Genomic DNA, 26,079 nt, shown 5'->3' on the forward strand with positions numbered 1-26,079 from the left:
GTGACTACATGAGACGGGTAAGGGTGACCACATGAGACGGGTACGGGTGACCACATGAGACGGGTAAGGGTGACTACATTGGGACTATTTGGACAGTGACAGATGAGATATACGTACCAAAGAAGTTTAAATCAGTGAACTTAACCTGCATACACATGACAGTATGTATGACCTGATTGTACCAGTTTTGTTTTTTCTTTCCACTTCCTACTTCTGCATCAGTTAAAGGGGAAGAAATCAGGAGATTCGGGCATTTTAGAAATACTCCAGACACTTTATTCTGACCGGGACCTAGACGCCATATTTTGCCTTCAGGTTCTCCACCACGCTGACGTAGGAGGCCATCGCCTCGTCTCTGGACAGACCTGTCGGGGTGGAAACAGATAACTATCATCAGGCGTCTGATCAGCCAAGTCGATCTGAACATGAACCTCACTGACGGCTGATCGCGGGTCTTCGGGAATGTGCGGCCATTTTCTTTACGCCCCACTTTGGGCGGTTCGCTTTCAGGAAACGTCTCACCCAAACTTCACAGCGTCATAATCGTAGTACCCATTATACCATATATCCTGTAACGTATTCATCTGTAGTTTTATTCTTCATTTGTTTGTCTATTCTTGTTATCCATACATATTCCTGGATGGATATTGCCTCCCCTCTATACTGTGTATAGCCTGCATATCTCTCGGTTTTCCTGCAAAACTATTCGTCGTCCCCATCTTCTGCACCGTTTGTCTGCTTGTTGCTGCTTACTTCCTGTTTCACAGCAGACATTAATAAAGTGTATCTTGTTTTACCTTTCATAGTCTCAGAAACCCTGTTAATGCTCATTCCCATCACTCAGGTGCATGCTCACACCTGAAAGCATATATACACACAGCATAGGCCGCTATAGGTCGACGCTGGCTAAGTGAGTAGCGCCCCTTAAAATGGTGTAACGCGACTTAACGAACCGCTGACGTGGTTACGTGCAGCGTCCTTCACACAGGAAGCAGGAAAAGATGACGGCTGTAAAAGAAACTGACCCTTTCTTGCATTCCAGGCGTCCCATTTTCCCTGTCCAACGACGTCAAGGAACCCGGGGCGATCTGTACATGGACACAGAGGAACATCCTGTTCAGTATTTCACACGACACTGATGCGCGACACGTTATATTGAACAAAAGCGGATGGTGCACATTTATGCCGACACCTTGAAACTATTTGTTCTTTCCAGTATCTTCTCCTAGCTAGTACCACATAGGGGACTTGCTAACGGCCTGCCCGCCTCATTAGCTGCTGTTAAAAGGAAGTTACTGTACTGTGGCATCGGCTCTTTGTGTGAAAAGCTTCTAATCCGGCGTCCGGGTGGCGTGGCGGTCTATTCTGTTGCCCGCCAACACGGGGATCGCAGGTTCGAATCCCCGTGTTATGTCCGGCTTGTTCGGGCGTCCCTACAGACACAATTGGCCGCGTCTGCGGGTGGGAAGCCGGATGTGGGGTGCGTGTCCTGGCCGCTGCACTCGCGCCACCTCTGGTTGGTCGGGGTACCTGTTCAGGGGGGAGGGGGACCTGGGGGGATAGCGTGATCCTCCCACGCGCTACCTCCCCCTGGTGAAACTCCTCACTGTCAGGTGAAAAGAAGCGGCTGGCGACTCCACATGTATGGGAGGAGGCATGTGGTAGTCTGCAACCCCCCCCCCCCGGATCAGCAGAAGGGGTGGAGAGGCGACCGGGACGGCTCGGGAAAAGTGGGGGTAACCGGCCAAGTACAACTGGGGAGAAAAAGGGGTAAAAAATCCGGGGGTAAAAAAGCTTCTAATCCAACGAGAGCCGACTTGTCAGGCTTCTTGGCCCGTTTGCTTTGTTTCCGTGACCTACCGTTCAAGTCTGCAATCTAGCTTCTCCATCAAGTCCGGATGAACAGAGGAATGCATTGTGCAGCTTTTGCGAACGGATCTTCACTCGTTTCAGTGAATTTGACGTCGTTACACAAGTGTAGGGAGTAGCGCACGGGGCAAAGAGAGGGACAGCGGGGCTTTACAGTGTCTCACCTATGTTCACGTCGCCCACGGTGGCCTGCTTGTACAGGCCGTACAGAGAGGACAGCTCTTCTCGGTCTGGCCTCTTCTTCAGTACCTTCACTTCCTCGGCCGCCTGCTGGAAAGAGTCCTGCAGACGGAGGCAGCGAGACAACATATGCATGTGGCTGCACGGACTACAGGTCAGAGAACAGCCTTACCGAGTCTTACCTGATAACTGGGGGGGAGGGGGGGGGGTTATGCATTTTGGACAATTTAGAGTGACAAATGTACAAAATCATTTTTCTTCATTTGGAACAACCAAGCGATGTGGTACTATAAAGAAGGTCGACAAGAGTCAAGGAGTTATCGTTTGCCAAATAATCATATAGAAAAAAATACATAAATGTAAAATACATGGAGATGTGCCATTATGCAGCTCCTACGACCCGGTCACGATATGCACCACCTCCCTGCACCACACTATCACACGCTCAGCAACCACGAAGGGCGTTTCCCAGTCACCTGCCACCACAGGAAAACCTAAAAATCTGCAGGTTCCTGGATAAGGCCGAGGAGACGCACAACGTACTTATTAGAAAACCCCTTAATCCAAACCAAGTAGGCTGATAACCCGGCCCGTTTCTACTTACAGACATGATCGCGGTGAGGAGGAGACACACCTTGGAGCCGCTTCGCTCTCCTTTCTCACCCACCGCTCCAGACAGCCGTCCGACTGGTTCCTGCGGCTGCATTCCACCCTTTGTGTGGGCGTCTCCCGTTGACGTAGTACGACGGCGTCTGGGGCAGGACGCTGCAATACAGTCGCACCGTGAGGGTGCACTTACCTACCACAGCTGTACGTACCAGCAGGGCCTATTTCTCCATTCTCCTGCTGAAATGACAGTCAACTATTACGCCTAGGCGGCACGGTGGCCCAGTGGTTAGCGCTGCTGCCTCACAGCAAGAAGGTCCTGGGTTCGAACCCCAGGCCGTCTCCCAGGTCCTTTCTGTGCGGATTTTCTCCCCGTGTCTGCGTGGGTTTTCTCCGGGTGCTCCGGTTTCCTCCCACCATCAAAAAGACATGCGTAGGGCGTCCGGCTGGCGTGGCGGTCTATTCTGTTGCCTACCGACACGGGGCTCGCCGGTTCGAATCCCCGTTACCTCCGGCTTGGTCGGGCGTCCCTACAGACACAATTGGCCGTGTCTGCGGGTGGAAAACCGGATGAGGGTATGTGTCCTGGTCGCTGCACTAGCGCCTCCTCTGGTCGGTCGGGGTGCCTGTTCGAGGGGGGAGGGGGAACTGGAATAGCGTGATCCTCCCGCGCGCTATGTCCTCCTGGTGAAACTCCTCACTGTCAGGTGAAAAGAAGCAGCTGGTGACTCCACATGTATGGGAGGAGACATGTGGTAGTCTGCAGAGCCTCCCCGGATCGGCAGAGGGGGTGGAGCAGAGATGGGACGGCTCGAAGGAGTGGGGTAATTGGACGGATACAATTGGGGAGAAAAAGATGTACATGTTAGGGTTAATACTCCTGCCTGTACCCCTGAGCAAGGCAGTGGAAAGAAGAACTGGAGGTGGTCCCCGGATGCTGCAGCTTCCCACTGCTCCTACACAATAGGATGGGTTGCACGCAGAGAACACATTTAATTGTAAGAATACATTACAAAATAAAGTGGCTTTCATAATCTAGCGACTGTCCACAATGTATGAAGCGCCTACAAGTGATAATCATTATGAAGTGTAATCCAAAATTTTAAGAAATTTTGGGAGTGATCGGATGATGTAGTCGATACACAACAGCACCACCTACAGGAAAAACACATGCATATCACTTAGAATGATTCATTTTCCAACACAAAGTCAATACTTCCCAATTTTTCAACTGCACTGTTGAAAAATTGGGCACGGTGGCCCCAGTGGTTAGCACCGTTGCCCCACAGCAAGAAGGTCCTGGGTTCGAACCCCGGGCCGTCTCCCAGGTCCTTTCTGTGTGGAGTTTGCGCGTTCTCCCCGTGTCTGCGTCGGTTTCCTCCGGGTGCTCCGGTTTCCTCCCACCGTCAAAAAGACATGCGTGTTAGGCTTAACACTCCTGCCTGTGCCCCTGAGCAAGGCAGTGGAAAGAAGAGCTGGAGTTGGTCCCCGGGTGCTGCAGCTGCCCACTGCTCCGACACAACAGGATGGTTACGTGCAGATGACACGTTTAATTGTAAGAATATGATGTCAAAATAAAGTGGCTTTCATTAAATTCTGGTTGACACGCGCTCCGGTGTGGGAAGATGGCGGCGCGAATTCACGTTTGCGGCGGCCTGACCCTGTTCCGTCCATGCGGTGTCTTTGTCCACTTCTGCGTCTAAGTTTGTGTCTTCGTTTGATGGGTGGGAGAGCTGGTGCTGGATCGGCTGGGAGAGCCTGGTCTGCTGAGTCCTGTGGGCCCGGGGACCACGGCCCTGCCTGGAGCTGTGCCCGAAGAGGAAACACCGAGGGCGGTCTGACAGGACACGGAAGCGGGGCAGGCTAAGCTAACGGCTAGCCCATGCAGACCGGCAGTTCTGACAGTCATCCTGGCTGGCGTCCCTTCTCCTGGACAGTGATTTGTATTATTATTTCTTAGTTAGATATATTAGATTTGATACGTGTTCCTGTAGTTCTTGTAGTTTCTGGATATGTGTCTTTGTCTTCATGTCGCACTGCCGGTGGCTGGGGAGACGATGTGTCGTCGCATGTGTGCAAGTGCAGGGAATGAATCGGAAGTGTCTCCGATTCTGATTCAGAAGTCCCTTTACGAGGATCTACAAGTGTGGATCCACATGTTGGGGACCTTACCATGTCCTGCATGCATCACCCAGTCTTCCGATATGTGACCTCTATACACCTGATACTGACATCCAAGAAGCGAACAGACGATTCAACTTGTACTTAAATGTCTTACATCAAGTATCTAGAGAAGTCCAACAACATGAAGGACAGTCGGTGTGGGAATGGATATCTGTGGTTGTGTCTGTAGCTGTGAGGTACGAGCGAACGGAGCTCAGCAAAATGTAAAGTTTGTGTTCTTTCATGTGGATTTGGTGATGCGCACAAGTATGTAAAGCAGATGTGTTGACTCGTGTTTTACATGTCCGACCACTAGATGGCGACATTACACCTCTTACATCTGCTTCAACGGCCTGACAGACATCCTATTAGTCCTGTTAGCACTTCAATGGGGATTTTCAAACCAAATAATTTGCTTCTCTGTAAACGCAGCCTTTGTCACAGCTTATGACACCTTCAGTAAATGAGTATAAAGTTTACTATTAGTAATACTTAGGGAAGGCATCACTGAACTTTTTTTTTAACTTCTTTTGGGACCCCCCCCCTTTCCCCCCAATTGTATGAGCCGTCCTGGTTGCTGCTCCACCCCCCTCTGCCGATCCGGGAAGGGCTGCAGACTACCACATGCCTCCTCCCATACACGTGGAGTCGCCAGCCGCTTCTTTTCACCTGACAGTGACGAGTTTCACCAGGGGGGACGTAAAGCGTGGGAGGATCACGCTATCCCCCCCCCTGAACAGGCACCCTGACCGACAAGAGGAGGCGCTAGTGCAGCGACCAGGACACATACCCACATCCGGCTTCCTGCCCGCAGACACGGCCTACTGTGTCCGTAGGGACGCCCGACCAGGCCGGAGGCAACACGGGGATTCGAACCGGCGATTCCCGTGTTGGTAAAACCGCCATGCTACCCGGACGCCCCGCATCACTAAACTTCCGACGCACATAACCAGAAATTGTAAATCTCAAGATTTCCAAATCTGAACCATCAAAGCAATGATGTCATTACAGTCAGAAAGAGGCAGGTTTATAAAATAAGTTTATTCTAGCATCTAAAATAACATTCTTTCTTCATAAGGACAAAAGGTGAGAAGGCCCGACAAACCTCGTTTTCAGTTCAGCTCACAGGGCACTTGTTTGAATTATTTAAAACAGGCAATTAAACATTTTCTATGCATTTAAAAAGCCCCGTCGACTTCGTCTCAGCAGGATGGTTCGGTACAAATACTATAAAGGAAATTATTTATAAGAACACATTTAACCTTCGTCAACACAGCAGGCTACGCTTCACATTACGATGACCCGGCACGGTGGATTCTGGACTCCCGGTTGGCACGTTACAGATATAGAGAAACACTCGAACCTCGAACCGACAGTCTCAGTTAGCGTGACGGGTACTTAACGGAGCAATATGAAAGCCACATCCGAGCGCGATCCGTCTCCCACGACCTCGCGCCGCAGGAGTCGATGATGACCTCATCGGAAAAAGAACAAAACGTAAAAATAAAAACAACTCGCGACCCAAATTGGGGCAAGCTGAAAACCATGTCTGACTTTGCTACAGGGACTGACCCATTTTGCTTTGTGGGGGGGGGGGGAGGCAGGGTGACACGCTATCCTCGGGTTTGGGGCCGCCGGTCGGCTGAGAACGAATGAGGAGTGTAGGTTAACGAAGCACGAGGAGAACGGCGCTCCGCTCAAAACGCTGGATTTAAACTTGAGAACCAGCAGGAAACAATAAATTAAAAGAAAAGCAAGCGGCATAAAAGAGGATCTACATAAATCTCGTCGTCGCTGCGGGTTGCGTAGTGCAAAACGCTTGGGAACCAGTGCTTTGATTGACAGATCTCCGCATCAGCAGGAGAGAAAGAAGAAGTGTATCCAGCAAGGTTGCTAGAAGAAGAAGAAGAAGAAGAAGAAGCTAAAATCCCTTCACTGTCTGCTGGGAGAAATGTTCAATAAGTTCCACGGTTGAATTGTTAACGCCCCTTCCGAGCCGGCGTGCATTTTACATGTGTATCGAATACGCACAACACACACTCGTACACACCCACACCCGGCGGGGTCCCTTCACACTTGGCTGATGTCATCGAGCGAGCAGCCCCCGCCGCCGTCGTTCTCCGGCAGGTTGAAACGGATGTGCTGCTTCTTCTCCCAGCCGCGGCGGATGCGGGCGAGCCGCAGGGCCACGCAGGGCAGGGCCAGCGCCAGCCGGCCCAGCAGCACGGCGCAGCACGGCACCAGGACCAGCACGAAGGTGGGCGGCAGGTAGAAGTGGTAGTTGGCCGGGTTGAAGGCTCGGCGCCAGCCGAAGAGGAGCGTGTGCAGGGTGGCCATCGCCAGGGCTGCGTAGCCCAGTCGGGACTGTAGGACGGGAGGTCGGGGGATCATGGGAAGAGGGGACAGGAGAAAAACAGAGAGGAATCAATGAGTTGAAAAGAAGACGGAGCGATTGACACTGTGGATTATCCAGCCTACCACCGCCTTTCAAATGAAATACACAAAACTGACAGAATATCCATCCGTTATCCGAACCACTTATCCTGCTCTCAGGGTCGTGGGGATGCTGGAGCCTACCCCAGCAGCAGCCATTGGGCAGCAAGCCGGGAGACACCCTGGACAGGCCGACACACGGATTCATACCTAGGGACAATTTAGTATGTCCGAGTCACCTGACATACATGTCTTTGGACTGTGGGAGGAAACCGGAGCACCCGGAAGAAACCCACGCAGACACAGGGAGAACATGCAAACTCCACACAGAGGACGACCCAGGAGGTTAGACTACCCCAGGGCTCAAACCCAGGACCTTCCTGCTGTGAGCGACCGCACTACCCACTGCACCACCATCTGACAGAATATAATAATTTAAATTAATTTTGACCGGACTTCTCTCTCCATGTTTAGCATGCTAACATTAGCTTACAAAGAGCCAACAACAGCCCCCTATTCAGAAATATTCGACCGCAGGACGCTTTTTAATCGACCAATAGGCATCGAGTATCCTGTAAAAAAAACCCCGGAGCCCTCTCCTAAAACCTCTCCATTCTCATTTTAGCGTTCGATTGGTTATACATTAAACATTAAAACGCCCATCAAGTAAAACACTGTAAAAAAAACATAACAAAATGGCACATACTCTTAGACCGCTCTCATTATTTACTGTTGGCCATGCCTATGGCAGTGTATTTTCTATTATTGAAGCATTTTATCCATTGTTCTTTGCTTTGAGCGAGACGTCATTCGGGATATAAAGGGTACATATGTTTTTGCATACGATACAAAATTGTGTGCTTTGTAGGGCCAGCGTTCACAATCACTCACACGCACCATTCACACAAAAAGGGGACCGGAGGGTGTTGTCCAATTATCAGGGCATCACACTGCTCAGCCTCCCTCGGAAAGTCTACTCAAGTATCAAGTATCTCGGGGTCTTGTCCACGAGTGAGGGTAGGATGGCGCGGGACATGGACAGGCGGATTCGTTCACCATCAGCAGTAATGTGAACCTTGTACCGGACCGTTGTGGTAAAGAGAGCGCTGAGCCGGAAGGCGAAGCTCTCGATTGACCAGTCAATCTTCGTTCCAACCCTCACCTATGGTCATGGGTGGTGACCGAAAGGGTGAGATCGCGGATACTAGCGGCTGAAATGAGTTTCCTCCATAGGGTGTCTGGGCTCAGCCTTGGAGAAAGGGTGAGGAGCTCAGACATCTGGCGGGAGCTCGGAGTAGAGCCGCTGTTCCTTCGCGTCGAAAGCAGCCAATTGAGGTGGTTCGGGCATCTGATCAGGACGCCTCCTGGGCGCCTTCCTTTGGACGTTTTCCAGGCACATCCAACTGGGCGGAGACCCCGGGGTAGACCCAGAACTCGCTGGAGGGACTGCATTTCCAATCTGGCCTGGGGACAACTCCGGATCCCCCAGGAGGAGCTGGAAGGCGTCGTTGGGGAGAGGGACATCTGGAGCGCCCTCCTTAGCTTGCTGCCCCCGCGACCCGACCCCGGAGAAGCGGCTGATGATGAGACACCATTCACCCAACGACGGACAATTCTGAGTCTCCAGTTTACACAGCGTGCCATCTGGATAGAAGAAAGACCAAACTCCCGGGACAGAAACCAGAGCCTTGTAGCTTGGAGGTAAAAGCATTAACCAATTAGCTAGCTAACCTCTGGGGGGGGGGGGAAACAGAAACAAAAACCGAGCCACAATGAACATCAATCTATTGCTAAGTACCCACATTCATCCGTTAAATGACGTGTGTGAGGAGTCTCAGATGAATCGCCACACAACAGGGATATTCCATATATAACCAAACACTATGGCGAAAAGGAGACCATGTGCCGTTTAGAAACAAACCAAAAAAAAAATGAAGTCCCCCCAACCCACTTGATAAGGTCTGTCAACACTCCCGGTGCAGCGGACCTCTCTTAATGCGAGTTCCCTTCGGTCTGCGGGACTCAGGCCAGCGCAGCACATTAGCTCATTCTGTCACAGGCTACTGAAGACCCCGAGGAGACACGCTGACCTCACACTCATGTCCACTGGTGTGTGTGTGTGTGTGTGTGTGTGTGTGTATGCATGTCATATACCTGCAGGGCTGTCTAATTACAAACACTAGCCAAGGTTGAGCAGGGTAGTGGGCACAAGAGTAAAAATAGCCCCCTGCCCTTTATAACCTCGGCATGAGCGGGCATAGCTGGTCATAATTATGACCACTTCAAATAAATCGATATTTCAGGGACATTCACTCATCATCCTATTGTCTTTTTTTTAAATAATCACACCGCTTGATAATTTACACATAATTAGCCTCGTAACTGGTCTCAGGGGGAGCCTGGCAGGTGTGGTCGGAAGTCTGACACGTCGCCGTCCTCCATATGCTTGGTCAACTTGCTTTATGTCGTCGTGTTGTCCTCAGGCCTCCTGATTACGAGTCACGGTGCCTTCGATTTCTTGCCAATCAATAAATACTTGCAAATAAGGCTGCGTTTTCAGTCGAGGCCACGGTACAAAGGGTTAAGTGTCTCTTCATAAATTTGATTGACCTACCCTGTCACAGTCAGAAAAGTGATCTATAAATGCAATGATGATGATGATTATTATCATTATTATTACAGTCCTCATGTTCTCCCCCCCCCCACTCTTTCTTGCCCCAATTGTACTTGGCCAATTACCCCCGCTGCTCCACCCCCTCTGCCGATCCAGGGAGGGCTGCAGACTACCGCATGCATCCTCCCATACATGTGGAGTCCCCAGCCGCTTCTTTTCACCTGACAGGGAGGAGTTTCACCAGGGGGACGTAGCACGTGGGGGGATCACGCTATTCCCCCCCAAGTTCCCCCCTCGAACAGGAGTCCCGACCGATCAGAGGAGGCGCTAGTGTAGCGACCAGGACTCATAACCACAGCCGGCTTCCCACCCGTAGACGCAGCCAATTATGTCTGCAGGGTTTCGAACCGGCGGGCCCCGTGTTGGTAGGCAACGGAATAGACCGCTACGCCACCCGGACGCCCTGTGGACTAACGGGACAGCGGCAGGATTAGTTTAGCAGAACGATGAGAGGGGGAAGTTGGGGAAAATGCCTGGCGGGCAGACTTGCAAGGCCCCAGAAAATGGAAGCCCGGGCTGGACGAGGGACCACCACCTTGTGCTGTCGGAGACACGGGAGACGGGACAGGACGAACGCCAGAAGAGACGTGTAATTGCGCCTCTGTGGGTACAGTGTGTGTGTGTGTGTGTGTGTGTGTGTGTGTGTGTGTGTGTGTGTGTGTGTGTGTGTGTGTGTGTGTTATGAGTCACTCAAACACCCCTGAAGTCTTCATCACTGCCGATACAGATTTAGCCTACTGATGCTAAATCTGGGACAGCTGTGCAGACACACACACTCAGTGTGTGTGTGTGTCTGTGTATGTGTGTGTGTGTGTCTGTGTGTGTGTGTGTGTGTGTGTGTGTGTGTGTGTGTGTGTGTGTGTGTTATGAGTCACTCAAACACCCCTGAAGTCTTCATCACTGCCGATACAGATTTAGCCTACTGATGCTAAATCTGGGACAGCTGTGCAGACACACACACTCAGTGTGTGTGTGTGTGTGTGTGTGTCTGTGTGTGTGTGTATATACACTGTCTGCATCTGTATGTGCGTGAGTCAGCGTATCTGACAGTCTCATAGCCAGTCAGCCTGATGCCTGTACATCTGCCTGTGTGACTAATGTGAGTTTATCCGTTATGGCCGTGTCTTCAATGTGTCTTGTCTAGCCGTCCGTCACCCTGCATGTGCGACTCTGCATCAATGTGTGTGACAGCACTGATGTCAGTCAGTCAGTCAGTCAGTCAGTCAGTCAGTCAGTCAGTCAGTCAGTCAGTCAGTCAGTGTGCCTGTCTGCCTACCTGGATATGGGTTTTATCCACCAGCCGTGTGTGTGTGTGTGTACCTGTATGAAGCTGAACTCCCTCCAGTTGAGGCTGTTGGCCACCGAGGGCAGCGAGGTCACAGCCAGCAAGGCGAGCAGCCCCAGGGCCACGATGCCCACCGACAGGTACAGCTCCATCCGCCACACCTCCTCATCCACCCACGAGTTCTCCACCTCGTTCTTTACCTGGAGACAACCGAGGGGAGAGAGAGAAACGTAGGAAGATAAAAACCGAGTGAGGGAGAAATGCGCAGAAAAGAGACGGAGGTCCTGTAAAAGTCACAGGTCAGACGAGGACAACTCATCAGTTCTGGGCAACCAGACCTCCGCAATGCGAAGATCAGGAGGCGACTAAATGTTTTGAAAATGAGCAAGGATGATCATGTGACCTTCACAATTTAATTACGGACATCGATCGGGGAATTTCCCCCAACCCCCTTTTTTCTCCTCCCCAACTGTACTCGGCCAATTACCCCACTCTCTTCCGAGCCGTCCCGGTTGTTGCTCCACCCCCCCTCTGCCGACCCGGGGAGGGCTGCAGACTACCGCATGCCTCCTCCCATACATGTGGAGTCACCAGCCGCTTCTTTTCACCTGACAGTGAGGAGTTTCACCAGTTTCACCACTATTCCCCCCAGCCCCCCCCCCCCGACCAGAGGAGGCGCTAGTGCGGTGACCAGAACACATACCCACTAGGGCTGGGCGATATGGACCAAAAGTCATATCTCGATATTTTTTAGCCTTCGGGCTTGTGCTCACAGAGTGACGGAGGCGGAGCTGCAGAAAGGTGGTGCGTGTACTGTAGGGGCGGGGGGGAGGGGAAGAGGAGAAATAGGCGCGAGCTTGCGGCCCAACGCACAATGAACTACGTCGATACAAGCGATATCGCCCCGCGTTATATCTCGTTTAGAAATATCTCGATATGTATTAAAATATCGAGATATGGCCCAGCCCTGATACCCACACCCGTCTTCCCACCCGCAGACACGGCCAATTGTGTCTGTAGGGACACCCCAACCAAGCCGGAGGTAACACGGGGATTCGAACCGGCGATCCCCATGTTGATAGGCGATGGATTAGACTGCCGCGACACCCGGACCCCCCCCCCCCTTATTATCGGGAAAAGGAAAGTAGGTGGGAATTATTTTGGCCTCCCTTTATTTCTGTTGTCTGGCACGCATGATATGTACTCGGTCCTTCCCTCTTGCATCGTGTCAAGAAAGTTAACGTGCAACATAATCCAACAATTCCAATGATCACAAAGACACTTTAACAAATTAGGAGTGGGAGAGGTGCAGGACAGGGAGAGGTGCGGGAGTGGGAGAAGTGCAGGACAGGGAGAGGTGCAGGAGTGGGAGAGGTGCAGGAGAGGGAGAGGTGCAGGAGAGGGAGAGATGCAGGAGAGGGAGAGATGCAGGAGAGGGAGACGTGCAGGACAGGGAGAGGTGCAGGAGTGGGAGTGATGCAGGAGTGGGAGAGGTGCAGGCGAGGGAGAGATGCAGGAGAGGGAGACGTGCAGGACAGGGAGAGGTGCAGGAGTGGGAGTGATGCAGGAGTGGGAGAGGTGCAGGCGAGGGAGAGATGCAGGAGTTGGAGAGGTGCAGGAGAGGGAGAGGTGCAGGAGAGGGAGAGGTGCAGGAGTGGGAGAGGTGCAGGAGAGGGAGAGGTGTAGGAGTTGGAGAGGTGCAGGTGAGGGAGAGGTGCAGGAGAGGGAGAGGTGTAGGAGTTGGAGAGGTGCAGGTGAGGGAGAGGTGCAGGAGAGGGAGCGGTGCAGGACAGGGAGAGGTGCAGGAGTTGGAGAGGTGCAGGAGAGGGAGAGGTGGAGGAGTGGGAGAGGTGCAGGAGAGGGAGAGGTGCAGGAGAGGGAGCGGTGCAGGACAGGGAGAGGTGCAGGAGAGGTGCAGGAGTTGGAGAGGTGCAGGAGAGGGAGCAGTGCAGAGGAGGGAGCGGTGCAGGAGAGGGAGAGGTGCAGGAGAGGGAGAGGTGCAGGAGTGGGAGAGGTGCAGGAGTGGGAGAGGTGCAGGAGAGGGAGAGGTGCAGCAGAGGGAGCGGTGCAGGAGTGGGAGAGGTGCAGGAGAGGGAGAGGTGCAGGAGTGGGAGAGGTGCAGGAGTGGGAGTGATGCAGGAGAGGGAGAGATGCAGGAGTTGGAGAGGTGCAGGAGTGGGAGAGGTGCAGGACAGGGAGAGGTGCAGGAGTGGGAGAGGTGCAGGAGAGGGAGCGATGTAGGGCAGGGAGCGGTGCAGGGAAGGGAGAGGTGCAGGAGAGGGAGAGGTGCAGGAGTGGGAGATGATAGTCCATGGGGATAGGAGGTACAGGACAGACCCTCTCTTTCAACACAGACAATCAGGGCTTCTATGTAGGCTGGGCCACTAAGGCGTACTATTACAACTACTACTTCCGGCTGCTCCCGTTAGGGGGCGCCACAGCGGATCATCCGTCTCCAGCTCTTCCTGTCCTCTGCCATCTTCCTCAGTCACACCAGCCACCTGCATGTCCTCCCTCACCACATCCATAAACCTCCTCTTTGGCCTTCCTCTTTTCCTCTTCCCCAGCAGCTCCATATTCAGCATCCTTCTCCCAATAGTCGGGTTTCCTGTTTACAAACATCACTGGGTGTGTGCGCAGCCGGGGGGCAAAATCGCTTTGGAAGCTCTCAAAAGATTATGAGATGCAAAAGCAGTTCAACAATGACAATGTTCAACATTCCAAAGTGACGCTTTTGGAATGTTGAACATTTTTCACCCATCCTTTGGGCAGTTTGTGCAGTTTATTGCACAACAACTGCACATCATCTCCGCTGTATCTGGTTAAAATCTCTGCACTGTCGCTGCTTTCTGCCCCCTAGTGGTGCACGCGTCTCTGTCATGACATTGCACGGAAACCCTCCTATAGACCAAGCATCTCTCTTCCACACATGTCCAAGCCATCTCAATCTTGTCTCTCTTGCTTTGTCTCCAAACCGTCCAACCTGAGCTGTCCCTCTAATATACTCCTTCCTAATCCTGTCCTTCTTCGTCACTCCCAGTGAAAATCTTATCATCTTCAACTCTGCCACCTCCAGCTCCACCTCCTGTCTTTTCATCAGTGCCACTGTCTCCAAACCATATCACTACCATTTTGTAAACCTTACCTTTAACTCTTGCTGGTACCCTTCTGTCACAAATCACTCCTGACACTCTTCTCCACCCACTCCACCCTGCCTGCACTCTCTTCTTCCGCACTCCCTATTACATTGGACAGTTGACCCCAAGTATTTAAATTCATACACCTTTGTCACCTCTGCTCCTTGCATCCTCACCATTCTACCATCCTCCCTCTCATTCACGCATTGGTACTCCATCTTGCTCCTACTGACTTTCATTCCTCTTCTCTCCAGTGCATACCTCCACCTCTCCAGGCTCTCCTCCACCTGCACCCTACTCTCGCTACAGATCACAATGTCATCTGCGAACATCATATTCCAGGGAGACTCCTGCCAGGTCTCGTCCGTCAACCTGTCCATCACCATTGCAAACAAGAAAGGGCTCAGAGCCGATCCTTGATGTACCCCCACCTCCACCTTGAACCCATCCGTCATTCCAACCACACACCTCACCACTGTCACACTCCCCTCATACATATCCTGCACCACTCCTACATACTTCTCTGCAACTCCTGACTCCCTCACACAATACCACACCTCCTCTCTCGGCACCCTGTCATATGCTTTCTCTAAACCCACAAAGAAAACTGAAAATCTGAAGCTAGCTAACGGATAGGAAAGCTAGCCAGCGGAAGCGCGTTAGCATACTGAGACACAATGTTGCATTAACACATGCAGCACAAATACTAAAGATGAACGTGCTATTACTTGTTTTAATTAGTCATCAACCTGTATCAGAGCTGACCCTGCTTTAGTTAGATTTCCATGACTTTAACAACATTTTTAAAAAATCATGCGTTTCCGTAACTTTTCCAGGGCGTGGAAATTGGACTCACGAGTTTGCAGGCTTTTTTCCAAGTTTTTCATGACTGCAAAAACCAGAAGTACCGCTGAAAGATAATGAAAAGATGCAGACACTCGCAGGTGGACAGAAACTGGCATTTTGGACACTCGCCTGTTTAAAGGCGTCGTTGAGCAGGCTGTAGCGTGCAGACCTCCTCATGGGCAGACACAGGCTGTAGATGGCATGAAGTGCCGCACACAGGAAGCTACACAGGCCAAGCTGCTTCCTCATGATCAGCCACCGGTCCAGCCAATCAGGGAAGCGGGTGTACTTGGTACCCCGTGACAGCTGGAGGAAGGCGGCCAACAAACCGGGCAGATACACGAGCGCCAGTATCACCAGGGCGACCGACGGCAGGGTGACGTTGACGGTTTCTATGGGCAGCTTGTGGAAAACCCGTTTCCCCGACATGACAAAGGGGTGCAGGACGTCACGGACGAAGTTGTAAATGTAGAAGAGGAGGAAGAGGCTCAGGGTGGCGACGACAGGGGTGTGCCAGGAGGGGAAGAGGTAGAGGGGAAGGTTCTCCGCATCCAGGGAGGCGGAGAGGAGGCCCATGTCAACGGGGATGAAGCCCATGCTGCGGCAGAGCTGCGAGAGCAACGCCTTGGCCTTGCTGCTGTCGCTGCACAGCAGGACCTGGAGGAGAGAGCGAGAGAGCGAGAGAGAGAGAGAGAGAGAGAGAGAGAGATTACGACATGACAAGGAATCTCAGAGGCCTCTTCATCAGAACTTGCTTTCTCATCTCTGCACATCGGACTCCACATCGCTTTCTTCAGCAAGCACGGAGGATGCACAGGTGTGTCGCGGTGGCATCTCGGTACCAGTAGCACCGAAGCTCACTGACTGTGAATATCTCAATGACAATAAGGCATTTTGTATGCAGCCAATTGAGTTTCCTAAATACCGGGCCAGCTGCAGCGGTCTTGCATCCCCTTCTTGTCATGCAAGTATGAGAGAGTTGGTAGAATACGAACAACTCATGGTACCTCGTGATATTCACGTTCTGTTAACTCATCATGTTAAATCGTTCCGTTAACAATGCAACGTAGCACTGTTACTCGAATAATTGGCAAACCAGGAAGTAAGTTTTCACGTTCACAGATTGTCCGCCAGTGATGTCACCAGTGGCCACAACGTCAACAGTGTTCCAGAGACACACAGGAGGACTGCTCTGTATTATGTCTGCTGATGGAGACAAGCTGGGGAGACTAACTTTGTGTAGGAAAAAAACCTTACTGGCTGGCTTTGTATTGGTGGGTATACATTGGGAATTTCCTAACCGACTTACGATGGACCAGCAGTTTTATGGAGCCAGCCACCTAGTGGTCATGGTGAGAATGCAATATCCATCCATTCCATCCATTATCCAAACTGCTGATCCTGCTCTCAGGGTCGTGGGGATGCTGGAGTCTATCCCAGCAGTCACTGGGTGGCAGGCGGGGAGACACCCTGGACAGGCCGCCAGGCCATCACAGGGCCGACACACACACACACATTCACATCTAGGGACAATTTACTACTGCCGATTCACCTGACCTACACGTCTTTAGGCTGTGGAAGGAAACCGGAGCACCTGGAGGAAACCCAGGCAGACACAGAGGAGGACCCGGGACGACCCCCAAGGTTGGGACTACCGCGGGGCTCGAACCCAGGACCTTCTTACTGTGAGGCAACTGCGCACAAATATCCACACAAATATAAATAACACAAATATCCACCCCTGTCAAAATGTCCCTGGACAACAGTGAACCCCTTCAGGAGATTCTCCACCACAGTCCTCTGGTTTTCTACTCTGCCCAGGTTAACCTCATTAACTATAATAGCAAACCAGCAGTCGATACAGGGGTCCGGGAACTGGTGTCGAGAGCCGCTCTAGGTTAAACCGGCACTCCTGAAACCCAATTTCTGTATAAAATCACATCATATGATATCATAAAGTCTCCCACCTGCCTGCTCCCGTCCCGCGGTCCCATCAGCAGCATCCAGGCCGATATGGTGTTGAACCCTTTGACCACGCAGCTCTCCGGGAATAGATCCGCCAGCTGTTCGGCGTTGGCAGGCCCGTCCCGGTTGAGCTGCACGCTGTTGCTCACGTCCACCAGGGTTTTCCCCGCCAGCGCCTGTTTCAGGTCGACCAGCGTGGAATAATGCTCGGGAAACACGGCGACAAATATCAGGTCCGCCTGGCCGGCTGCCTCCATCTGGGACATCACCTGGTGGCCGCAATTGAAAACAAATCAGAAAAGAGGAGCCAAGCCAGCGGTCAAAGATGAACAGACGATTCATTTATGCCGCCTAAGGGAGGCGTGTGGCCACTCAAAAGTGTGCATTTACTATAGAAACATACTCGCCAGGGGGGCGACAGCGCGTGGGAGGAACACGCCATTTCCCTCCCCTTTCCTCCCCCCCCCCCCCTAAACAGGCGCCCCGGCTGACCAGAGGAGGCGCTCACAGTGCCCTGTGATGGACTGGTGGCCTGTCCGGGTCGTCCCCCCCCCCCCCGTCTGCTGCCCAATGACCGCTGAGATAGGCTCCAGCATCCGGCGACCCGAACTCAGATAAGTGGCTTGGATAACGGGTCATACTCACTGTTCCATGGCGAGTTTCCTTCTATTCCTTCTTTGGACCACCAGCTTTAATAAACTGATCTCGTTCTTGTTATTTCTCCGTGTAAGCCGCCTCTTTGGGAGACCTCATAATCATCCACATTCCTTCACAGCTCTAGTCACTGTATATAGGGAGGGTGAATACACATATTTGATCTATAGCCCTGTGAGGCTTCAGAGGCCAGTCGTTGCAGTATTGAGCATTTTCTTGCATAAATTACAACAGAAAAATGCATGCATCATAATATATCCCTACAGCATCGCAACACATTATAGTTCCAGTGTGAAAGTGCAATGGAGATGTTGCCGACTGTGTCGGGGCGGCGTGGTGGTCTGTTCCGTTGCCTACCAACGTGGGGATCGCCGGTTCGAATCCCCGTTACCTCCGGCTCGGTCGGGCGTCCCTACAGACACGACTGGCCGGGTCTGCGGGTGGGAAGCCGGATGTGGGTGTGTGTCCCGGTTGCTGCGCTAGCGCCTCCTCCGGTTGGTCGGGGCAGAATAGCGCGACCCTCCCACGCGCTACGTCCCCCTGGTGAAACTCCTCACTGTCGGGGGAAAAGAAGCAGCTGGCGACTCCACACGTATGGGAGGAGGCATGCGGTAGTCTGCAGCCCGGATCAGCAGAGGGGGTGGAGCAGCGACCGGGACGGCTCAGAAGAGTGGGGTAGTTGGCTAAGTGCGATCGGGACAAAAAGGTGGAAAAATCCAAAAATAATAATAAAAATGTGACTGGCTACACATGGTCCATGTCCTTCATTCAGCGTCCAGACTACAGTCCATCTACACCGCAACCTCACGTGACCACAAACCTCCAGCAAGGGGTTATTCTACCAGTACCAACAGTCAGCTTACCATACCAACATATGGCGTGCTATTATTCCTAGATGGTTTAAGTCTTGGAAAAGAAAAACATGACATTGTATGTGAACAAAAGATGAGCATCGAAACTGCCGGGTGGGTGTGAATGCGAGCGGGATTATATGTCAGACATAAACGCACAAAGACAGACCAGACAGTGTGTAAGTGTGTGTGTCTCTGCGAGTCACCTCAGCCTCCTCGGGGAAGAGCGCCGCACAGCGTTTGGGGGTACGGCTGCCCACCACCACCTGGTACCCCGAGGCCACCAGTCTCCTGGCCAGCGAGCGGGAGAAGTCCCCCGTGCCCAGAATGCCAACCACGGGGGTGCCGAGGTCAGATAAAGTCTCTGGCTGTCTGGAACCATCTCCTCTCCCGCCTCGAATCAACGGCCTCTTCATCTCCTCCCGAGGCATCCTACGCTTCAGTGCCTGCAGGACCTGATGGGGGGGACAGGCTCGTTATTTGAGACGTGTTCACATTATCTCACACATTATTATCTCACGCGTTATTAGGGACGCACTGATATCACTTTGTCACTGCCGATACTGATCCCGAATCTTTAATCAGTCGAGACCGGATACCAATCTGACCCATTACTTTTGCTGAGCAGTGCAGACATAGGACATTAGTTCGGGGGTCAATGGGTAAAATATTTGAGAGAGAATATATTTTTTCCCGCCATTGAATAAATATGGGCTTCCACGTGCCAAAAATGCAGTAGATCAAGCCGTGTTGATATGGTTTATGACATGTCACTCGTGGCGTTTAGTATCAGATTTTAGTCTTGGGTAGATGATACCGATACTGCATCTTACCCTGGTACCGGCCCACTATCGGTATTGGTGCATCCCTATCTATGACCCAGTTCCATTCATTCATTAGTCAAACTGCTTATCCTGCTCTCAGGGTCGCGGGGATGTTGGAGCCTATCCCAGCAGTCATTGGGCGGCGGGCGGGCGGGGAGACATCTTGGACAGGCCACCAGTCCATCACATGGCCGACACACATTCACACCTAGGGACAATTTAGTACGACCGATTCACCTGGCCTACATGTCTTTGGACTGTGGGAGGAAACCGGAGCAAACCCACGCAGACACGGGGACAACATGCAAACCCCACACAGAGGACGACCCGGGATGACCCCCCCAAGGTTGGACTACCCTGGGGTCGAACCCAGGACCTTCTTGCTGTGAGGCAACCGTGCCAACCACCGCGCCACCCCTATTACCCCTTGTGTTGTCCACACATTCTGTACACTGCCCTCGTCTTAAGGGTCATTTACGAACCGCCTTCGTTAAACTTCTAAATTAAAGCAACTTCATTTAATTTCAAACCCCAAATCTATAGGAGGGTTTCCGTGCAACGTCATCGCAGAGATGCGTGTGCAACGAGGGGGCAGAAAGCAGCTACAGCGCAGAGATTTTAACCAAGCTAGAGCTCAGATACGGCAGGGATGATGCGCGGTTGTTGTGCAATAAACTGCACAAACCGCCCCAAAGGAAAGGTGGAAAATGTTCCCCATTCCGAAGGGCACGTGACCCCTTTGGAATGTTGGACATGTTCATTGTCGGACCGCTTTGGTAGCTCTCAAAAGATTATGCAATCTCATGATCTTTTGAGCGGTGTTGCCCCCTGGCTGCGCACACACCCAGTAATATTAGTAAACCGAAAACCCGTCTATTTCGCACCAAGAAACAACCTGTCACTCATCACAAACGTTGTGACTATCTGGGTTTTCCCTCATCGCGGTGCAGAAAGACTGCTTTTAGTCAGTGGACACCCCTCGTTTTTATAGGGTCCAACATGACCCGAACATGTCCTAGGGTCCCAAAACGACCCTAAGACAATCTTAGTACCCTAGTGGTGTAGCGCTTTCACAGAAATATGAACAAAAAACAAAGTCTCACTTTTTCTAATGTTGGGGAGGAGGTCACTCTAGGAAAAGTCCTCAAATTTCAGGTTGAAAACATATCATTTAGAGTCTTTTCTCTGCTGTTAAACACTGTTATGGGTCATTTTGACCCGTACCACAACAGAAGGGTTACCCAGATGAAACACTTAATGCAATATGAAAAATATGCAATAGGAAATAATGCAATAGGAAAAATAAAAAAATAAAATTTGTCATTCATAACACCATATACAAGTGACTCAACTTTCATTTGCATCCAGTTGTTTGCAGTTAAGGGAACTACTACTGTCACTGTAAGCTAACGAATCGGCTGCTAATGATATTTTCTTGTTGCCACTGTTGTTTGGGTCAACTCGTCCTTCAAAACCTATCTATCCACCTATCCAGCTGTCCCTATGACCCTGTTTACACTTGGTCTGAAAATGCGTTTTGGGCGATCGGATCACAAGTGGGCAGCGAGACACATCGCCGTTTACACCTGTCCATCATGCGTCTCCAGATGCCTCCTGCTGACCACTTGTGATCAGATTTCGTCACATTTTTCCCCCCATTTTTATTTTCTCCCCAATTGTACTTGGCCAATTATCCCACTCTTACCCACATCCGGGTTCCCACCCGCAGACACGGCCAATTGTGTCTGTAGGGACTTATTTCGTTACTCCGAAGATTTCGTTACTACGTCACTTGCGTCGTCACTTACGTATCTACGTCACAAGGTCAAAGGGCCTCAGTCAAGCGCCAGATTTGCCGACTAGCTGTGAGACCAGTAGCTAATGTTCGAAGATGTTTCAAGCACTAATATACACGTACGGGCTGTTCCAGCTGTTGAGCTTGACAGGACAAAGTCATTTGCGACTCGCAAAACAACGCAGGACATAAAGAAAACGTTGGAAAAGCAGAGGCTTTCCCCGCTGCTTCTGTAGCCACAAGGCGGCGAAGGGAGCCATGCGTGATGACGTATTTCCTGTTACGTCCTTGTCGGGGACGCATCGGGACGCATTAGCGTTTACGCTACAAAAGACATGTGGTCGAATGCGTCCCAGACCACATCGGCAGGTGGTTTGAGTAACCCATCCATCCATCTTAACCGCTTATCCTGCTCCCAGGGTCGCCGGGATGCTGAGGACCCTATTCCAGCAGCCATTGGGCGGCAGGCAGCCTGGACACCCTGGAAAGCCCCCCCCCAGGGCCGGTTCACAAAACGTTTCGGTGATCGTTTACACTTCTGTAAACTTACTAATAAGACACGTTAGCCCCCTAGCTAACGGGTCTGACCCTTTAGCCCAGCGGTTAGTGACGTCGCCTTGTGGTGCAGTACACCACGTATCGAATCCCGCACCGGGCAAGAAAATAACCGGTTAAACAAAACAAAGCGCATTTTAAACCCAGGTGTAAACGGGGTGTGCGTCGTGCCCAACTGCCACATCTTGCTTGTTAGGGCAAAGATCGGATCCGGTGTGCGTGCAGACATGAATGTATAGACGCCACACTTAAACATTAACTAGTTGTAAAGGGAAGCTGCTCATCCGGGGCCTTCGTCTTCACCTGACCTGCTCCTGCACGGGACGCGTTTAACCGGGACACTCGTTTCGCTGCGCGTCCCCGCCGACCCGTCCTACATCGGTGAACTCGGAAACGTCACTGTGAAGAGAAAAGCAAACCTAGATCTGGTTTTTCCCCCCCTCTCTTTTTCAGCTGGGTCGGACTTTAGCTAACTGGCCGATCATCCCGGGCTACGGTGGGCTCCCGGTCCCGGTCCCGGCAGCGGCGTCTGTCCTCGGCTGAACCCTTGCAGAAACTTTTTGACGCTCCGCGCAAAAAAGTTGTATCGCGACCAACGCGCGACAAGTCGCGACGGCACGTCCGCCCGATTAAGAGGCGGAGGGAGCCGGATCGACGGATCCGGACTTCTTTTCGCCCCGATCGAGACCGCGTTCCCGTTTTCGCCACTCACCTTCCTCTCTACACCTCTTCCCTGGCGCGCGCCCGGGTTGTTCTTCCTATGCCATGTGACGCGCGCGGACCGAGGCTCCGCCCGAACCCCGCCCCTCTGGGGGCGGCAGATAAGGGCGGCATGGTCGGGTACTACAGATAATACGGTACTAGTGTAGACAATGCAGGGGGGGGGTGGATGTGGTGGCGTTAACGCTTGTTTTTGTTTTGTCCATGTGTATGGTCCGTTTTTTAACACTTTATTGGTATATATATATATATATATATATATATATATATGTATATGCATATACATGTATATGTATATATGTGTGTGTATGTGTATATATATATGTATGTATATACACATATACATATATATATACATATACATATATATATATATTTATATTTATATATATATATATATATATATATATATATATATATATATATAAGGGACAATACAAAACAAATGTGAATCATCAACATACAAAGGTAAAACATCGCTACATTGGAAAGTGTGTAAGCAGATAACAGAATTACAAAACACGAGTGAGATGTATAAGAATAGAAGAAGAAGAAGAAGAAAAAAGATGAGAAAATAAATAAATAATAAGGGTCGGGGGTTATTATGCCAAGAGATAGTCGTAATGTTTCAGGAATTTTTTTTTAATTATTATTCACTATTCTAAGTGGGGGGGCACGGTGGCACAGTGGTTAGCCTCACAGTAAGACGGTCCTGGGTTCGAGCCCCGGGGTAGTCTAACCTTGAGGGGGGGCGGAGGTCGTCCTCGTCCAAGGTCGTCCTGTGTGGAGTTTGCATGTTCTCCCCGTGTTTCCTCCGGGTGCTCCGCCCCCCACCACCACAGTCCAAGGACATGTAGGTCAGGTGACTCGAACATACTAAATTGCCCCTAGGTGTGAACGTGTGTTGGCCCTGTGGTGGCCTGGCCAGGGTGTCTCCCTGCCCGCCTGCCGCCCACTGATTGCCGACATAGGCTCCAGCATCCCGCGACCCTGAGAGCAGGACAAGCCGTTTGGAGACCGGAACGGAACTATTCGAAGTGATTTAACATCCATCCATCCATTTTCCGAACAGAGAGCATGCAAACTCCACACAGAGGACGACCCGGGAGGACCCACCAAGGTTGGACGACCCCGGGGCTCGAACCCGGGACCTTCTTACTGTGAGGCGACCGCGCTAACCACTGCGCCACCGTGCCGCCCGTCATTTAACAAGATACTTTAATTCAATCAAAAATACCTTTAAATTTTGGGATAGATTTTCGGTATCCTTTCTTATGTATAAAGAGTTGCCATACAGAATAAAGACATTGATACCATTCAATCGAATGGTTCTCATAGGTAAAATAGCAGATGACATGTTTCATTGTGAATACAGTAATTTCCTTCAGAAAAGAAGAAGTGCTGATTAAGGCCATGCCAAAAAGCTTGAACAAATTCGCATCCATGAAATACGCGTGAAATAGTTTCCTCATCTTTCGCACAAAAATTACATTTATCTTCCAAATCTAAGAATTTAGCTAGTAATGTGTTACATGGGTGTATGTTTATGTAGAATTTTGAAGTGAATCTCTTTGGGTTTATTAGGGATACATAATGTGTATGGTAACAACCACGATTATTCCCAATCTGTCCGGAACTAAAGCATTCCAGAAGAACTTCCCTCTGGGAGATATCCTGGGGTTTTTTTAGTTAAATACATTTCTAATAAATCTACTATAGCAGTTTTTTATTTAATCAAGTAAGGCACATCCTTCTAAAACTAAATTTGATTCCAATCTGTTGTCGTTTCCAAAACACAAGTGAGATCTTACTAGCTGAATAATTCCTGGAGGAACAGCCTTATGTAGGGAATTACATTCTCTAGGATGTACAGGGAACTGATATGTTTCTAAAAACGTATCATATACAAGTATATTCCCATTTTTGTCAAATGAGTCAGTGGCATAAGAGATTCCCTTTTCATGCCATGAAGATATATATATATATATATATATATATATATATATATATATATATATATATATATATATATATATATATATATATATATATGCTCTTAATAGTTATGTCTTCATTGTTCCACAAGAGGGTTGTGGCTTGAGGGTTATTCTTAACATACACAAGATGTGTATGTGTGCTGTCAGCAGTCGAGTCGAGAAGAAGACATTTGTGTAGTTGAGTTCAGTACTACTGTCTCTTTAAGAGACCTCAGCGCTGATGATGTCATCTAGTGAAGTCTCGCGGGAACAAGGTAATCTCGCTGTAGTTCGTAGACGAGAGTAAGCGAGAGCATGGCGGGTCATCTCCTCATGGCTTCAGTATTCGCCGACATCCTGCTACATTTCAGCCGTTGATAGTATTGTCGTTTTACCCTACCTTTAATTCACCATTAAAAGAAGTTGAACTGAATGTCGTCGTCATCGCGGTGATTGGGCGAGGAGTTAAGCCGACAGAACAGATAACTCCTCCCCCAGTCACCACGATGACGACGACATTCAGTTCGGCTTCTTTTAATGGTGAATTAGAGGTAGAGTAAGCAGGATGTCGGCGAATATTGAAGCCGTGAGGAGACGATCTGCCATGCTATCGCTTAGTCTCTACTGCGAACTACCGCGAGATTAAATTCACGCGAGACTTCCCGAGATGACGTCGTCAGCGCTGAGGTCTCTTAAAGAGACAGTACGTACTGAACTCAACTACACAAATGTCTTCTTCTCGACTGCTGACAGCACGGTACGGTGAAAATAACCCAGAATATTGTTGCAGACGTGTTATAGACACACCATGTGTTGTTGTGTTGTATTCTTGCACTAACTGCAAATTTAAAACGCGACGAATTAAGTGATTCTGACATGCACTCGTATAATAAACACAAAGCATCCTCTGTGATGTCAAGCCCTCAGATAATACAACATACCGGAGACTCGCTGTAGCAGCAAGGCTCAAAAAAGTTTCGAGGTAGTTCTCACGGCGTTACTTTGCTTCTTCTTTCCAAAAACCTATTTTGTCATTTTTAAGTGCTGCTGTGAACCAGGTTATCTGATAGCCTGGCCCTGGGGGTGGAAACCGGGGGGAGGGGGGGGTGGAGCAAGCGGAAAATCAAGCTTAAGAGATGTCCGACCGCAGGTCGTGTACTGTCAACATGACTTCATCACGTCTGCCTTTGCCACTTGCAAAAGGTTGAATACCCCAGGCTTTGTGTGGTGTCTCTCAAACACGCACACATATATACCCAATTTGCTCTCTCTCTCTCCCCTTATCTCCCCCTCTAAAACCATGCTCATTTACACTGCTTAAAGCGATTTTGCTCAATTTGCATATCTGACTTTTGGCAGATTCATTTGTAGGTGGCAATGCTGACGTTTGCTGACGGACACGTCAGCTGAGTCTCTGGTCCGACCCGTTAATCCTGCAAGGCACAGCTGCAGGAATGGACTTTTCTCTCCGAAACGATTAAAGAAGAAAAACTCAGAAATAACCCCATTCTGTAATGTGTGTCTGTGGTTACGAGGCTGCACTGGA

At 50.7% G+C, this 26,079-nt stretch overlaps 1 protein-coding gene across 5 annotated transcripts; it reads right to left on the reverse strand.

Annotated features, from left to right (window-relative positions):
- Positions 1–246: 246 nt before the first annotated feature.
- On the reverse strand, positions 247–22,576 carry LOC130131724 (acyl-CoA-binding protein-like). 5 transcript variants are annotated; one of them, XM_056301522.1, is made up of 8 exons: positions 22,550–22,576; positions 18,870–19,118; positions 17,161–17,427; positions 15,323–15,850; positions 11,246–11,410; positions 2,034–2,151; positions 1,026–1,088; positions 247–365 (listed from the first exon to the last, which is right to left on the reverse strand). In XM_056301522.1, exons 2-8 carry the CDS (start codon positions 19,092–19,094, stop codon positions 292–294), a joined length of 1,440 nt encoding a protein of 479 aa, XP_056157497.1. In that variant the 5' UTR covers positions 19,095–19,118; positions 22,550–22,576; the 3' UTR covers positions 247–291. The 5 variants fall into 5 exon arrangements, with proteins under 5 accessions (XP_056157497.1, XP_056157499.1, XP_056157498.1 ...); XM_056301520.1 differs by lacking the exons at positions 247–365; positions 1,026–1,088; positions 2,034–2,151 and adding an exon at positions 5,841–7,182; XM_056301521.1 differs by lacking the exons at positions 247–365; positions 1,026–1,088; positions 2,034–2,151; positions 22,550–22,576 and adding exons at positions 5,841–7,182; positions 22,141–22,542.
- Between the last annotated feature and the right edge of the window lie 3,503 nt (positions 22,577–26,079).

The sequence above is a fragment of the Lampris incognitus genome, chromosome 21 (genome assembly GCF_029633865.1).
Source record: "Lampris incognitus isolate fLamInc1 chromosome 21, fLamInc1.hap2, whole genome shotgun sequence".
Taxonomy (NCBI): domain Eukaryota; kingdom Metazoa; phylum Chordata; class Actinopteri; order Lampriformes; family Lampridae; genus Lampris; species Lampris incognitus.

Excerpts from the sequence above, each read along its gene's own strand:
- LOC130131724 (XM_056301520.1), bottom strand. The coding sequence starts at position 19,094 with ATGCCTCGGGAGGAGATGAAGAGGCCGTTGATTCGAGGCGGGAGAGGA. Across the intron at positions 15,851-17,160 it reads CGCGGGACGGGAGCAGGCAG|GTCCTGCTGTGCAGCGACAG; the intron begins GTGGGAGACTTT and ends TCTCTCCTCCAG. Across the intron at positions 7,183-11,245 it reads GGGAGTTCAGCTTCATACAG|TCCCGACTGGGCTACGCAGC; the intron begins GTACACACACAC and ends CCCGTCCTACAG.